At 37.2% G+C, this 17,137-nt stretch overlaps 1 protein-coding gene across 1 annotated transcript; it reads left to right on the top strand.

Moving 5' to 3' along the window:
* Positions 1–722: 722 nt before the first annotated feature.
* On the top strand, positions 723–4,310 carry LOC115929604 (RRP15-like protein). The gene is made up of 4 exons (XM_030999136.1): positions 723–1,037; positions 1,893–1,987; positions 2,350–2,557; positions 3,112–4,310. The coding sequence occupies exons 1-4, from the start codon at positions 723–725 to the stop codon at positions 3,271–3,273; spliced, it is 780 nt and encodes a 259-aa protein (XP_030854996.1). The 3' UTR covers positions 3,274–4,310.
* The last annotated feature ends 12,827 nt before the right edge of the window (positions 4,311–17,137 follow it).

Genomic DNA, 17,137 nt, shown 5'->3' on the forward strand with positions numbered 1-17,137 from the left:
TCAAGACGAGTACGTATACAAAGATTTCTACCATTCAATTTGTGAAACATTATTTTGCATTCCTACTAACGCCATTTAATATCGTATGGGACTGTAATAAAAAACGAGCACTGCTTCACGGCCGCCGCTGCGTGTTGCTTCTCGGCCCAGGCGAACAGGCAGAGGCATGCTGCCGATATTGGCCGTTGTACAACCGGCCAACAGGCTACATACATACAAGATTTATTTTGTCACTGACTTACATGCAAACTTTAAAATGAGCTGGAAAGGACAGTTGCGTGGCCTATATCATGAGTAGGTCTATGCCATAAAAGGGTACATGAGCACGGGTCTACATCAATGAGTAGATTCTATGACCCAGTTCTAATGCCATGGCCAAAATTAAAGTGATTGAATCTTTTCATTAATCGTTGCGCATCACAAAACGTACACCGTTCTGAGCAAGTGTCTGAAAATCAAACTATTTACTAAAAGGATTGCAATCCTTAAAGTTGATTCGACAACTATCGGTCGTTATTTTCCTACAAAAAGATATTTTCAAGCACTTTCGTTTTGAGGGAAGTTCCAAAATAGTATCAAATGATGACAAATGCTGGTGGAATTTAACCTTTTCATTTTTTGGCCTGCAAATGGGACATAGTCTAGGCCTAGTAGTCCTTAAACTGATTCGAAGACTCTATTTTTCCTTCTCTGTCATCATAGAAACTGTCTTGAAAAGAAAGATGAAGACTTTACCAAAGAAACAACTAACAGCAGATGAGATGGATGATGAGAGTGATGAAGATATAGATGATGAGGAGGAGGAGGAAGATGAGGAGGAAGAAGATGATGAGGAGGTAGAAGACGATGAGGAAGAGGAAGACGATGGTGAGGAGGAAGAAGGTGAAGAGATACCAGGAGTAGGATGGGCTGATGCTATGGCAAGCATCCTCAGGAAGGAAGCACCAGAAGAGGGCTCGGCTGTCCTTGCCAAGTCAAAAGACTATGCGAAAGCAAAGGAGGAAGAGATGAAGGACTATATGGAGAGAATAAAAGAGGTAAAGCAAGCATCACATTATGTACTACATGAAAACAAAATACTAATTTGGGATCTTTTAAAACTTCAGAGAGTGAAATAAACATTTTAAAAGTTTTGTTTAGTTGGACGTTCATTGTTTATAATTTCTTTGTAGAAGTTGGGAAGTGCACAAGTATTTGTGCTTCATTTGTGTATTACATAATCTCTAGAAACTATGAGACAGATGAGGTAAATTTTTAATGATTGTCATATTGGAGCTCCTGGAATGTTACCATTAATTAATGGATTTATTAACAGTTTTGTACTTGTGTACAGTCAAAGTTCAAACCTGATAAAAAGGCTATTGAAGGGATACAAGAAATATGGTCTTTGTAGAGGTTACTATAAGTCCAGGTATCAGTGTGAAATACTGTTCGGGTTAGGGATGTGACTTTGGCATGTGGTCTTTCTATACAGGTGGCTGCTAAATAAGGTTTTGAAGGACCTGGGGTGTTTCACAAAGATCCTAAGTTGAACTTATCTCTAAGTCTAAGTTGGACTTAACAATTACGGAAAGCCGTTAGCATCTATGAAAATATTTTGAAAGAGTTATTTAAAAAAGATAAAATGTTGATTCATATCATTTATATGAAGAGGAGATTTCATGTTCTTGATATGGAATTTATAAAAAGTCTAAAATACTTGAATTTTCGCTTTTGAATATATTCTATTTTAAGCCTACCTATGGCTCTCCATAATTTTTAAGTCCAACTTAGAGTTAAGTTTGACTTAGGATCTTTGTGAAACACCCCCCTAGGGTCAGATTGTAGCAATGTTTAAATACAAGTTATTTCTACAATTCTATTATTTTTTTAATTCTTCATTTTCATTTCAGAAACAAAGCAGGAAGAAATGGGAAAATATGTCCAAGGTGATACCCAAAGTAACAGACAGGGAATTTGAAAAATCTCTCCAAAGAATAGCTACAAAGTAAGTCATTTCATCTCTGTGCTGTCCTGGTGCTGTCTAAATTGCACATTTACAAAAAGAATTTGTGGATAACTACTTCTGGAAAAACATATGTGATAATGGAAGAAAAAAAAGATGATTTTTTAATGTTCATTCCTTGATAAAGTTTTCTACAAATCTTCCTATTGAGGAAGTAGATATTTCCCATTTGTTAGGGCAAATTCATGAATGATGCTCTATAAGTTAACGATTTATCCTAAACTGTGAACTACTCATATGTTACTTTCAAGATGAATTAAACTATGACACAGTGGATTTAGATGAATAAAGTCTCCCCTGAATATTTTAATTATTTCTTTCTTCTAATTGCCCTCATATTACAGAGGTGTGGTGCAACTCTTCAACGCAGTGAAGAAGCAACAGAAGACTAGAGAAGATAAGCTGAAAAAAGTAGGAGGCTCACAGCGGAAGAGAGCTAAAGTAGAGGCCTCACTAACAAAGGGAAATTTCTTGGATATGTTGAAAGGCACGCCAGCACCTTCAAGTGTAGACCCTTCATCAAAGGCAAAAGGAAGCATTACATCAACAGAGGTAAGTTTCGATCATTGATGAACCGTTGCAGTGTCAGTGTGGTGCAAAGTTGCTTTTTCCAGATTTTTATGAATTTAATTTTTCATTAAGGAATAAGCTGTTGCTTTTAAAGAATAGATCCAAAGAGGAAGCAGCTATGTAGTATTTTCCTTCTTTTTCCATTTTAAAGTTTTAAAGAATGAGAAGACTGAGAGAAAGACTATCAAGAACTTGCTCGCCTTCACTGTGTTGGCTCTATGTTCCATACTACCTATTCAATACCTCGTCAAAAAGTAACATCTAATTTTTTTCCTTCTCAGATGAGTACTGCCAAGTAGAATAATGGGAGGCATCAACATTGAATTACATTTTACCAGTTTTGCAAAATTGTAATCTGCTCCTGAAGCTGAACAAGTTTATACACAATATGTGATTTTCATTTTCTTATAAATCCTGGGACATGGAGAAAAATAATGAAAGAGGGGTGCTTGTAGTTTGGCTTATTTGTTAATACTAATCAAATTTTTAAGTAAGTTCCTTTTTTACCTTTTAATTTTGTTTCCTTATTTCCTCAGAAACCATCATCTGGGGATCAGCCATCATGGGGGGTCTTACGAGATGACTTCATGCTCGGGGCGGGGATGAAAGACTGGGACAAGGAGGGGAGCGATGACGGGAGTGATGAGGACGATGATGATGAAAAAAATGACAGTGGTTTATCATCAGATTCAGACTGATACACAACTAGGTGATGAACTTGATGGACGATAGTAAGCCCAGGCATTGTATTGGACATTGGTGACTCTGACATTGAATAATCATCAGATTCAGATTAAAGGAGAGCATGACACAAGCTCTGTTGGAAGTGTTAGCCGTGGTTGCAGGGTTGGACAGTCATGGATTGATAGAAGAGAGTGAGATGGGCTCATTGGAAAGATGGTGAGCCCTGGCAAGCCTTTTAGGCAGCAGCTGATCAAGGCAAAACAGCAGTTGTGAAATTTGAAATTGGACCAATTATGAGGAGGTGAATCTATTTTTGTTGTGATGGCTATTCAGAACCAGTCATCATCTTACTTCGATCTTGCAGTTGAATCTACTTTCTTCCATGACATGCATAGATTACAGTTATGGTTTGGGTATCTCGAGCAAAGCGAAAGCTGTCACTATTCCATACAAGTTGAACATTGTGATATCAAATCTTCTTCAGTGGATGGATGTGTATATTGTGGTAATATCTACTCCATTACTACAGACTGGGAACAATTTTTTTTAAAGAGATTCCACAATAGTTCAAAGAAACACCAAGCATGTGATTATTTTTTTCAAAAATGTACATTTTGGGGGGTTTTAATGAACTGAGATAATTTAACCATTTTATTATCAAAATTTCAAGTTATTGTCATTTTATGTCAAGGGATGAATGTTAAATATGATCATTCATGGAAAATCTTGATTTTTACCAAACTGTTAAGATAACCCTAAATCCAAGTTTGTTTGGCGAATGAATGATTACATTAGAAGTAACATTTTCAGAAATAAAGTAATATGTTAAGTGGAGAAAGTGAAGTGTTGGTAAAGTTTTCAGGGTTTACACCATGTGGTATAACCACCTTCAATTCATTTTCTACACCTTGGAAGGTATAACAGATGACAAACACACCCCATAGCAATACTGTCGTTAAAGATTATTTTATCATATATAGCCATACAGTTTTCAGAACATGTAATATTATTATGATTAAAAGATTAATTCTTTTATATAAAAGATAGACAAGTCGTATGCTGATTTATTTTATTGTTTTTATTTCAACTCAATATTCATCTAAAAATGATAAATATACAGGTACAAGAGCCAAATGAAATGAAATGTCCATTCTCCTCTCTCTCATTACCTCATTTTTTCCCCCTTTGTACATTGTTGACTCTGTGAAGTCTAGTTCATGTGCATTGATGAAGTTTTGTCCACATTCTGAGCCTCGAGATGATGTGTAGTTTCCATTGATATGAGGGTGCAAGGTTGAATCCTTCTTTCTGCAGTTCAGTGCACATTGTCTGCATCTATCCAGCTACTTTCTTCACTTTTGTATCTCTCTCTAGCATCCAGTTTTTGTCTTGTGTATTCTGCTTACCAAACCTTTTTTTTCAAAAACCTTTTTAACTCTTGCCCACTTGTTATTGGTCCTTGTCGCAAGTTATTTTCTGGAAATGTCTTGCTTTGTACCACAAGTAGTCAATACTCTGATATGGATGCATGTCTTTGCATGATAACATGACATTGGGGCTCTGATCCTGATATTTATGATATCTCCCACTCCTTTGAAGGCTGTCTCCAGTGCATGTCTTGCTGCCTTTTTATTCACAGCATGTCAACGAATATCTCCATGACCATGCAAGCCATGTTCAGTATATCAATGATCTCCTGCTTCAAGCCTGTGGCATCTGTCTCCATTGTTAAAAAAAACCAAAGTTTTGTTTCTTTCTCTCTTTTCCTCTAATGAGGTTTTTATTCAATATTCAACAATAACATAATTTCACAAACAATTTAGCTAAATAATAGAACATCAAAAATACACATAATATTTATTTCAGATATACCGGTAACTACAATGTAAGCAAATTTGTAGGAATGTTGATTATTTTTAGTCTGTAGTCTTTTGGTCAACATATTTATGTGCCTTTCGTTCAACTGATGTGTAATTTTTTATGAGGTAGTGAGGTACCATGCATGTTATATTTCAATGTTAAAGTGTGGCACATTTCTAAGTTTTAAAAGATATAATGCATCATCAGTATAATTGCAATTCAGCAGTAGATGCAGCCCTCCCAAACAGTCAAACCAATGCTGACTCATATCTTGCCAAATTCCTTTTGTATTGTCTAAAATCATTCTAAGCCACTTAGCCTAAAACTGAATATTTGCCTTTTAACAGCGATCATTCTTATTCCTCCTTTACTCAATCAACGACAAAATCAGAAAAACCTTCGGAGCTCAAAATTGCTCTCGAAGTAGTCGAAATAGATATATCCAGATAATAATCTGTAGACAAGCTTTGTTTCTCGAAAGAAACAATTCTGTAGGACAAAGAAAGGGAAATTTTCACGTAAAAGAATTTACTTCTCAGTAAAACCATGCAAAGAAGTGATAATTCAGATGATGTAGAGTTTCTACTTGATATGAGGAAACTAGACTCAAACATTTTTTTCCATATTCTGTATAGGTTACTTGGCACATCTTCATCGTTTCCCCATATTTGTCAATGAAGATTTGAATGACCCTCTAGCTCAACTGGTCTTTCTCTTCCTCCTTTGTACATCATTGACTCTGTGAAGTCTAGTTCAGATGCATTGATGAAGTTTTGTCTGCGTTCTGAGTCGTAAGATGATGTAAAGTTTCCATTTAATATTAAGCAAACAAGACTCAAAACCTTTTTCCATATTCAGTATAGGTTTACTTGGTGCATCTACATTGTTTCCCTGTATTAGTCATTGAAGATTTGGATGACCCTCTAGCGCAGCTGCTCCATCTACTCTTATCACCTCTCTCTCTCTTTTCTTCTCTCTCTTCCTCCTTTGTGTATCGTTGACTCTGTGAAGTCTAGTTCAGATGCATTGATGAAGTTTTGTCTGGTTTCTGAGTCGCAAGATGATAAAGAGTTTCTATTTGATATGAAGAAACGAGACTCAAAACCTTTTTCCATATTCCGTATACCGTAGGTTACTTGGCGCATCTTCATTGTTTCCCTGTATTGGTCATTGAAGATTTGGATGACCCTCTAGCTCAGCTGGTCTTTCTACTCTTTCCCATGACCCCTCTCACTTCCACCTTTGTACATTGTTGACTCTGTGAAGTCCTTATAAGTTAAAAAACTAAACTCTCTTGGGTCTTTAAGATTTAAACTATCACCTACTTCTTTTGTAGTTTTGTTATTAAAATGATTCAACAAAAAACAGACATGATACACATAAATGTATTTTGATAGAATTTATTTGAAATATGACTTTTGTGTCACCCTTTGTAATTCATGATAGCAATTTCTGATACTTATCTACTTGCAAGAATTTTTGTTTTGCATCTGCAGGATTTTGTCTCCTTTTGTAGGTCTGCGTGTATTATCGAAAACATGACTGCAACGCTGGAAAATTCAGATTCTGTACGTTTAGCACCATCATTCAAACACAAACTTTATTATTTCAAATGAGTTGACATTTGAAGTTATATATTTAGCAACATTTACCTTTTCATATATGAAACCCTGATGTGTAATATGGCCTGTGGATATGTTTACAGTAGAAAGAAGCTTTCTGCAGAGTGATCTTTACTCTCCAGGTGTGTGAGATGTTGTACACCAACTGGGAGACTAGTACTGAGATTTTATAAGGGTCATTCTTGGTGAGCAAGATGTTTACTCACTCTAAAAAGAATGATCTCTGGGCAATGGGTTCTATCAAGGTTGTCAAGCCTAGCAGATTGATGCTCTGAAAATGGATACAAAGCAGCAAGTCAATGCCTAGATTTGGTAAAGTTCAGAGATGCATTTGCCAGGATTTGTGAGAGGGCAGTGGAAAGAAGCATTTTGTACAGTAATGTTCATTCTACAGATGTCAGATGTTAAACAGTATCTGGAAGACTTGTAATAAGATTTAAAGGGGTAATTCTTGGTGAGAAAGATGTTTTCTCACTCTAAAAAGAATTGCCATGGCTCACTGACACATCTATCTAGTCTTGCAAACCTGACAGATTGGTTACTCTGAAAATGGACACTGAGCAGCAAGTCAATGCCCAGACTTGACAAATTCCAGATATGCATGTGCCAGTATTTGTTAAAGAGCAGGGCAGAATTATACCTTAGAAGGATCCTTAGTCTACAGATATGCAAGATGTTACAGACAGCCTTGAAGACTGGTACTTGGATTTAAATGGGGCCATTCCTGGTGAGGGAGATGTTTTTTAAATCTAAGGTAGCCAAGTGAACTGTGTAGTACCACATAAAAATGCTGCTTTTTACAAAGGAATTCATCTGGCCAATCAACATTCCCCTATCTAGGAGCAGATAGGGGACAGATGTTTGTTCATAATACCAGATGCAATCTTTTGTTAAAAGCCAAGTTTTTCATGTGCCAGAACATTTTGCTAAGCTACCGGTACATAAAAAGAAAGTCTACTAGGTCTATTGAATTGGGCACTAAGCCTGGCTGAGACCCGACTGTGAACGGTGAGTCACTAACTAGCCATGGTCTCGAGAAGAATGGTACTGCTGCCATTTCTTCAATTGATGGTGAGACACTCAAATGTGTTCAAATAATCTTACAAAGAGGTGGAGGCGGAAGTTGTCTTAGATGATAGTACATGTATTTCAAAATAGGTGGTCAATTGTTCTGGGTAAAAATCATAGATGATTACCGTAATTGTCCCATGTAGGTACGATTCTGGACTAGTCGACTGGATGATGGTACGAGTCGGGACTAGTCTACTGGATGCTGGTGCTACCTGTAGTTGGTGTTAGTGACCTACATTGCTGCTGCTGTACTGCTACTATATTATTATTGGTTTTTGTTAAATTTGTTGTTATTTTTTGTTGTAGGGGGGAGGGGTAATGGTATTGCATTTAATAGTTCAGTATCATTAGTATAGTGTCATTAGTTTATTAGTAATAGCATTTTGTTATGGTCAGTATTGATATTGTGTTATATTTTTAATTAGCTGTCAGCCCCCCCCCCCCACCCCCTGGCCAAAGTAAGTAATTTCAGTGACCCAATAGAAGAAAGCATTTGAATTTAACTTTCTACCCCCCCCCCCCTCCTACATATGCACACACACACTCACACACATAAAAAAAAATTCTCAAAATGATGAATCAAATGAATGAAATTAATAAAATGTCAATATTAATAAAACAAATAAAATGAATAAAAAGAATAAATTAAACATCATTAACATAGCTAATAAAATGAACACAAATATATCAATTTGTTTTTTAAAATGTTCTTTTTAGTTTACTTATACTTGCTTCTTGCTTATGGTTTCATGTTGCTTGTTGCTGTTTTTTCAAGTACTTATTCTTGCTTCTTACTTGAATTAGTTTCATGTTGCATAATCCCGTTTTCTGTTAAATCTGAATACCCTTTCTGTTTTGCTCCCCCCCCCCCCACCCCCTTCATATCCCATTTTGAAGAGAAAAAAAGTTTTGTGAATAGATATGTTGTGCATCACTCACATAACTAATGCCTTGCTTTGCTTAGGATAAGCAAATAGCCTATTGGTAACCCCCCCCCCCCCCCCATCCCTATTTCCACTTGTAGGTAAAAAGTGAGTGTAAGCAGTTGCAGAATTAATTACAGTAATTGCCTTTTTAAATATTAAATGGTGAGTTGTGGAACCTGTGGTAAATTTGTTATTAGTAATAGGTTAGTGATATGATTAGTATTAATAGTAGCAGTAGCTGCAGCTGTCATTGTAGCAAAGTAGACCAGTATCAGTTTTCAGAAAATATTGTACCTGTTGTTTGGAAGGTGGCCAGTTGATCAAAAGTCCACCAGTCCAATTAGAGATTAATGAGACTAAAGGTCTTTCAAACTAATGGTCCAACGGGTCAAGATTTGTTAGTGTTGGCAGAAATCAGGTTTATGTGACCAGCTCGCTTGGTCTGGCAGACCTCCAACCTCAACCTCATCGAACCCTAGGTCTGATGGTTCTCCAGCCCGAGTCTCATTAACCTCTGGTCTTGTGAACCAAACCATCTGCGTATGGTTAGGTCTAGAAAACCAAACTAGTCGGTCATAAGAATGAGCAAGAGACCAACTCTTAGTCGGATGGATCTCCCGCCTAATTAAGCCTCGTGAAACTATTTAAACTTTCATGTATTTATGGATTTAGTTAAATGGGTTACATTTAACTCTCTAGTTCAAAGTGGATAGTTTAGTAATAACAGAGCTGATTTTGTCTTGACATTGATCAAGCTCTTTGTGTACCTGCAGGAAATAGGAAAAAAGTCTTGATGAAGTAGAATTTGTTAGGTGCTATTTTTTAAAAGCAAATTGTGTACTATATGGTCTAACCAGAACAAAACTTGGAGAAATATGACATAAAAATTAGTTATCTAGTATTGAAAGTATCAAATCTTCATCCGGTCAGTACATATCTGAATAAATAGCAGAGTATCACATCACTTTCATTCAGAGTGCCCCCCCCCCCCCACAGCTCTTAATCAAGACAATGTTAGGTTGGTCACACATCAGTCCCAAATTTGTTGCCAATGAGGCTCTTTCACTGAGTGAAAGCTGTAGGATATCCTACAATGTAATATTTAACGTTCATGACCATTTAGAAACTTATCAGGAGCACCTGACATTTTCAATTTTTCATATCGTACCCTAAATGCAAGTTCTTAAAAAAAAAATGTTTTTCATGGGTGGTTAGTAAAGGCTTAGTGTACTGCTAAGCCTACCACTGGCCCTAATGTTCCAAATGTGACCAGGGGCCTCTTGCTCACAAAGTTGCATTTAAATGTAACCCTTAACACATGAGGACCCAGATCTATTTGGAAATAATACTTGGTGCCAGTAGAATAGCCCAGTGTCATACTGTACTTCAAATTGCTTCTTTGCCAGGGTGGTTTCGGGTTTCTATGAACAGAAAATCTGAAGGAGTGAAGGAGTGAAGTAGAAATCTTTGTGAAATGTTTCTCAATGTCAGTAGAATATAGCCCATTGCAGTACCAGATGTTACAGAAAGCTTCTTTCCACTGTAAACATATCCTTTCAGAACATATATATACCAATGTTGTTTTGAGGTTGTCTGTGAAAACCCAACTTTCCCAACTTGAAATGGATTATAGAGATTAAATACTCATTTTTTTCTCTGAATGATGGTGCTAACCGGACTGGTGCTAACTGGATTTCCCTAAGATTTGTTTTGTGTTTGTTAAAAAGCCTAGCTTGAATGGTGCCCTAAATTTTGTTTTTGACATAGATTTTAAACTGTATGTCAGCAATCTCTTATTAGGGTGAGCGATTTGTAACATTTCCTTAGCCATTTTCCATATCTTTAGGCTATGGTTATTCATATTGATTCTTTGGTATACTGAAGTATTGCAATTTGGCAAGACTTGGCTACTATGCTGTGGTGGAGGATACTACTATCTTATCTTATAGATAGGTTCCATGGATCATATGATATGATTTTTTTGAATTTCCTACAAGATTCTTTTTCATTTGTTAAGGAAGTTTCTAATTTTGCGTAAATTATTGCCATAAAACCATGATTTGCCAAGTGTTGACTGAATCATGAGCTGTTTTCATTGCCTTTCAACCCTACGACTACTGATAGATATATCATGACAGCCAAGTACTACTACTAATGCCTCATGACTGATCACACTCTTAAAACTGCCATTTCAGAAATATAATAAGGCTATAACAATACAATCTATCCAGTAACCACTGAACAAAACTACAATTATTTTGTTTGCATTCAAATGAAATTATTGAGGAGAAGGAGACAGAAGAGAAGGAGAAGGAGGGAGAGGAGAGTTGCGGCGCTCTTGTACAGCTAGATGCCTGCGTTGTCTCTCGTTTGCCTTTACCATCTGGTTGATTTTCTGCTCCTCCTGGTTGAGTTCCATTCTCTGGTGCTTAGCCTGTAGCTTGATGGAAGCCATGGTGGCCTTGTGCGCCTCGACATCCTTGGCTCGGTCAAAGTTCACCGCAGCCCTCATGCCTTTCTCAGTGAACTTGATCTCCATTTCTGTCTTGATTAGCTAAATTTAGAACGGAAAGAATGTCCAAAGAATGTTATATTAATACACACCGTACCAGTCAATATCTGTTTCTTGTGTGTGTTGGTGTGTTTAACCTTTGAATAGCACAGTATACATTTCATTAAGAACATATTCTATATCTTGACAAGGTCTAAGCTTATTTCATTTCCTGATTATTTGCAGCATTTTGCCAAATAGGAGATGTGTTTGGGACATATTCTTTAGTAGGAAACAGTGCGTGTGCCTGGCAGGATGCAATTTATTTCTCCACTAATGCCAAACATAGGAAAATACATAAAATAAACTAAATACATACAATACAATAATAGAACATGTACAGCATATATAAAGCGACTCCATATGGAACAATGTATGTTTTAAAAAGAAGAAAAAATCAGCAAATGACCAAAAAATCACCAAAATCAAAAATGATTTGTCGAGGACTACCCCCAACAATTAAAAAAATATATACAATTAAAAGTAAATATAAGTGATAATAAATTATTACAAGTTAACTTGCTAAATGCTAATGCCCTCCTGCTTGGTATGCAACAAACAAAATGAAATTACGACACAGATGGAAAAGTTGTTTTCTAAATTTACCTCTCGTCGATGTCGGGCAATCTCCATCTTGTTCTTGATCAAGTTGACCCTCTCCTCATCCGTCGTGTGTTTCCTGGTCTTGAGATTAGTGAGATGAGCGGGAGGGTCCTTGAGCACGCCAAAGCCATCTCGAGGATCAAAGAACTGGTAGGAGAGTCCACAAGACTTGACCTGACGTTCTGTGATGATGCCTGATACCTAAGAGAGATTGACATTTTCATTTGAATGAATATATCAAAACCATCATTCGTTGGGTAAAGTATAGTGTTTTGTAAACCAACTATCTTTGTTTTATGATAGCTCATACTTTCCACACTATTGCATATTTCTCTTGTATTCAGTTCTTGTCTGGTGTTTTCCACTTGAAGGAGCTTTTTTAAAACCTTTTTACTTTGGCCTATGTTTTTGGGTTGTCCATCCATCCATCCTGCTCTTTTTTGTTAGGTATGGACTTCAAACTTAGTAATAGTAAGTATCACCATAGGAAGATGATGTGATTAGGTCTTGGAGTAATTAGGTCAAATGTGATGATGCCTGATAAGAGATTGTAATTTTGATATGAAATGACATTTGGATGAATATACATGTATTGAAACCATCATCATTCGTCAGTTAAAGTATAGTGTTTTGTAACCAACTATCTTTATTTTTATGATAGCCCATACTTTCCACACTATTGAGTCCTTTGCATTTTTAATCATTTCTATTCTTATGACAAATCTACAAAAAAAAATAGATTCTTTGTTTCCAAATGTAACTATTCTGACAATGGCAAGTATGATTTGTCTTAGTGAAATTGGAATCTTGTGTATGTTTGATACTACAGTTTATAAAGTGTAAAGTAACTTATTAATAAACACGACTTAAATTACATATATTTGGTTATTGCATTTGTTATTTCATTTATCTTGCACAGTATTATTTAGTCTTTAGACTGCAAGAAGTGGGATTAAATGCAGGACACCCCCTACCAAGCATCATAAAAATGTAAGGTAGGTAAACGGGTTAGGATCAGGGTTAGGGTCACAATTGAGATTGAAATGTGGACTGAACTACATGTTAAAACTAGGGTTAGGGTCAGGCTTAGGGTTGCTTGTGTGGCGGGTTATTCTGCAGTATTTCCAAGAAAGGAATTACATATACCGGGTATATTAAATCAAATCCTTCAATCAAATCACCTGTTGGGTGCAACTGGCTGCAGGAGCAGAAGAGATGTCTGCTGAGGAGTTTCTCCATGATCCGCCTCCAACCTTGGTGCTCGAGGATGGTGCAGAGGAGCATGCTGTGCCAGTCACTGTCAGATCTACCAAAGGAATCAACATTTATCACACAGGAGGTGTTAAAAAGCATTGGTTTTAACATTATTAATTTTAGTTCAGATGACTATTATCAAAATGATAGTTTCACATATCACAGCATATGCACTTGATCTCTCAGAGCTTTCCTATTTATTAGTGCTAATGACTAAATTTCAGAGATAATGAAATTTATGATCTTCTATCTACATAATACAGTCAAACCTGCTTTAGTGACCACCTGTCTACAAAGACCACCTGTCTACAAAGGCCACATTTGTTGTTTCCCTTGAAAATAGTTTCTCATTGAATGATGTACTAAAGGAACCTGTCTACAAAGACCACCTGTCTACAAAGGCCACTTTTTGTGTTTCCCTTGGGCGGTCGCTATAGACAGGTTTGACTGTATCTATATTTTTCTTTTAATCTTGTACTGTCTCCTTTACTCTTACTATCCCTCCCCCCCCCTCCCCCCCCCCCCCTCCCCCCCCCCCCTCTCTCTCTCTCTCTCTCTCTCGTTCTTTCATTCCAATTTTCTGTGTATTCCATCTGTACATGTCTGCCCGTGCTTGAAATAGATTTTATAAAGACCCCCCCTAACAACAACAACCAAATAAATAAACTCCCCTCTCTCTCCTCACCTGAAATCATGCAGATCCTAATTCCTACTATATAATGTAATATATGATATATTTAATTTCATGTTATCTCTCAAACTCTTTCTTGTCCCTTGGCCTTGCAATTGACATAAAATGCAATATCCCCATCTATTGGCAGAAATGTGAAAGTTCTCAAAAAAGTTTCTGAAAGTTTATCAAACTTCCTAGATTCTTTCTCACCTGGTATGGGTCGAACACAATGCTCAATATCAACATCCCCGTCACTGGGGCTTGGGGATGGGGTCCGGGGTGCAAGACTCTTGGCTTCTTGGTTCGTTTCCCCACCCGCCTGTACCAGTGATGTGTGTGAAGCACTGGGGTTTTCAAGGGTTTGTAGAGTGCTTTTGTCTGTCACCATAACAGGCGCTGTATCTGCTTTTGATGTTACTGTTGTCTGTGGTAGTTCATCTGACGTCACTGATTGGACATTAACTAGGAGAGGCTGAACCTACAAATCACAAGAAAATGTGCGGCATTTAAATTTAAGCCATCCTTGTAGTTGTACAGTCTTTAAACAAAATAGTGGAGGGGGGGGGGCAATGCCAACACGAAGTAAATAATCATGTGTTCTTTCTACACATTTTACGCAACTTATGTTATACCCATCTTGAGTAGATCTAGGGACTATCAATTTGTCCAATTATGATTTTCAAATAGAGCTAAATAGTCTAGGTCTATCTAATCTAGATCTACCACCAGAGATATTTAATGAGCATATGGTAGAATCTATAGATCTAGGCAATGTTGTCATGATTTGGGCACCGTACCATTTAAATATTGGAGAAAAAAATTAAACCCAAAATGGTTTTATTTGGATCAGCATTTAGTCTAGACCTCTAGTCTACGACATCTTTAATAATAGACTAGATCTAGACCTCTAGGCCTAGATCTAGATCTAGATCTAGGTCTAGACCCCCTAGATCTAGAGTAAAAAAATTATTAAGTATTAGGCCGGTAGGTCTATTTTAATGTTACTTGTTATTGTTATTTCAATAATCAATTGTAATAATTCTTTAAAAATTGCATTTTCTTTGAAAACATCATTGCAAAATATGATACGGGTTAGAAAACTAAAACTAAAACCAAAAGGGATGTTTACATCTAGCCTAGACTAGTCTATGTCTACCTTAGTACCACGACGCCAGAATGCTTTGAATCGCTGCCATCCAGCAATCTTGGGTGCTCGCTTTTGATTTCTGATATTTTCCTCATCAGGGTTAGTGTAAGGGGCCACCTTTGACTGGTTGCAGCCCATGGTGTTAGGTTTGTTTGTCGGTTATATCAAAATTTCCTAAGAGGCGAAATTCAAATTGCTTGAGAATGAGTAGCTCTTCGCAAACTTCAACATGTGCTAAAAGGTTTGTTGACACTTGTGTTTACTTTTCAAGTGCAACGTGGTGATGTCCTATCTCAGCGCGCCAAATATGTTTACGCGCGTGATATTCGTGACATCACAATGGGAAAGTTCGTTGCCCTCGATTGCGGTGACTAAATGCGCGCAATTGAGGGCAACGAACTTTCCCATTATGATGTCACATGTTTTCCTTTGTTACAAGTTTCCTGTGGAGATATTTGATCTTCAAGTGTCATTATCATGAATATAAATTATCTGCCCCAAAGTAATATTTATGTTGCGATTCTGAATGCTATCGAATTGATGCATTATTTCCAGTGCGAAATATACATCATGTGGACTTTTCGAAAAATCCTTATTTCTAATTGTTTTTTTGTTTAAAGTTTGATACAAAGTTGTATCCATCCTTTCTTTTAAGAAGAAATACGGTGATCCCAATGTTCTCCACATACTATTTTAAATGTTCTATGATTAGTTCTCCCAAACCATCCCTTCCGATACTTTTCGCATAATGTTTACAGAAGTTTGGTGCTTTTCACTACCTTTCAGCCCCCCCCCCCCCCCCCCCCCCCCACCCACACACACCTTCTGGCCGTTGTTTGATGTCGGTTTCCTCTAGGGGAAATGTCAAACTTTTGCAAACATGAAGGTGAATGTGTATTGTGTAGGTTGATTTGTTTTCACAGGTGTTTACACAGACAGTATTTTCTTGAAAACTTTCACTTTTGGCTGGACACCGCGCAGTGCAAACATCACCCCAATGTTGGTCGATGCGATGACTAACTTCATGAAATGCGTGGGTGAGAGTCGGACGTTACGCGTACGGCTGGTCTCGGCTTTGTCTACTCCAGTTGACAGATCGGGGGTTACCCTTTTTTTTTGGATGACAGTCAGTCTGAAGAATGTCTTCGCCGGCCATGTCTGCCGTCCCTGTCTGTCAACTCGCCGAGTGCCCTTCAATCATAAACATACTCAGATATGATGTTTCCGTTCAGTGTCTGCACGATTAGCGCATATCTTCGCGGTGACTCTTTTCAAAGTTTGGGGGATTCCTTCATGACTCGGCGTGCTTGCTTAAGAGTCTTCTTGTTAATGAAAAGAAATAACAATGACTCATAAATCCCTTTTATGAAAATATTTAACAGTTTACTAAATATGTTGGTAATCGCCACTGTTGAAAAAAAAAATGGTATATGATTTATTGCAATTATAATTTGTTTTCAAGTGACTAAAATTGTCCTTCGATCGAAACTAACAAAAGCTATTTGCCCAGGGCAAATACAAAAAAAATCCATATCTTCCGCACCCTCTCTCGTTCAATTCATTCTTTCATTTGTATGGTTTCTCCAACGGACCTGAATTTAGTGCATGAGAAATTGCGGAAGTTTGATCAGTGGCGTATAGCCTAGGTCCTGTCGTAGGGGGGGGGGGGGTACCACTAAGGTGAACAAAATTAAGGGCTGAAAACACCACCCAGTCATTTTCTTGGTTTCTACCCCCACCTCCTTTCTGTCCATCTCTCTTCTTCTTCGTGTTCATCTTTTTCTTTCTATATGGGGTGAGGAGGAGGTTAGGGCATGTGTTCCGCATCGTCCCCATCCAGTTGACCAGAATATACAGAAGTTTCCATATGTGGCTCTAAATGAATTACAATTTTAGAAGTATGAATTATATAGAAAGAATGTTTGAACGACTTTTGGAATGATACGGAGTCAAATGTCATTATTCATTACAGGTCACCTTCCCTGATGAAATATTTTTTTGATTTTGCGATATAGGCCTATCCATGAAATGCATAGTCCTGTTTTGTACTGGTGACGGTTTTGCTCATTGAAAAGCCACTAAAAGTTGTAATAATTGGATCACAGTTAAAAGTGCACTTCTGTAGTCTCATTAATGAGTATTCATTTTGTAACTTGTTAACCCCTGGCAAA

Source organism: Strongylocentrotus purpuratus, unplaced genomic scaffold (assembly GCF_000002235.5).
Source record: "Strongylocentrotus purpuratus isolate Spur 01 unplaced genomic scaffold, Spur_5.0 spur5_scaffold_5, whole genome shotgun sequence".
NCBI classification, from domain to species: Eukaryota; Metazoa; Echinodermata; class Echinoidea; order Camarodonta; family Strongylocentrotidae; genus Strongylocentrotus; species Strongylocentrotus purpuratus.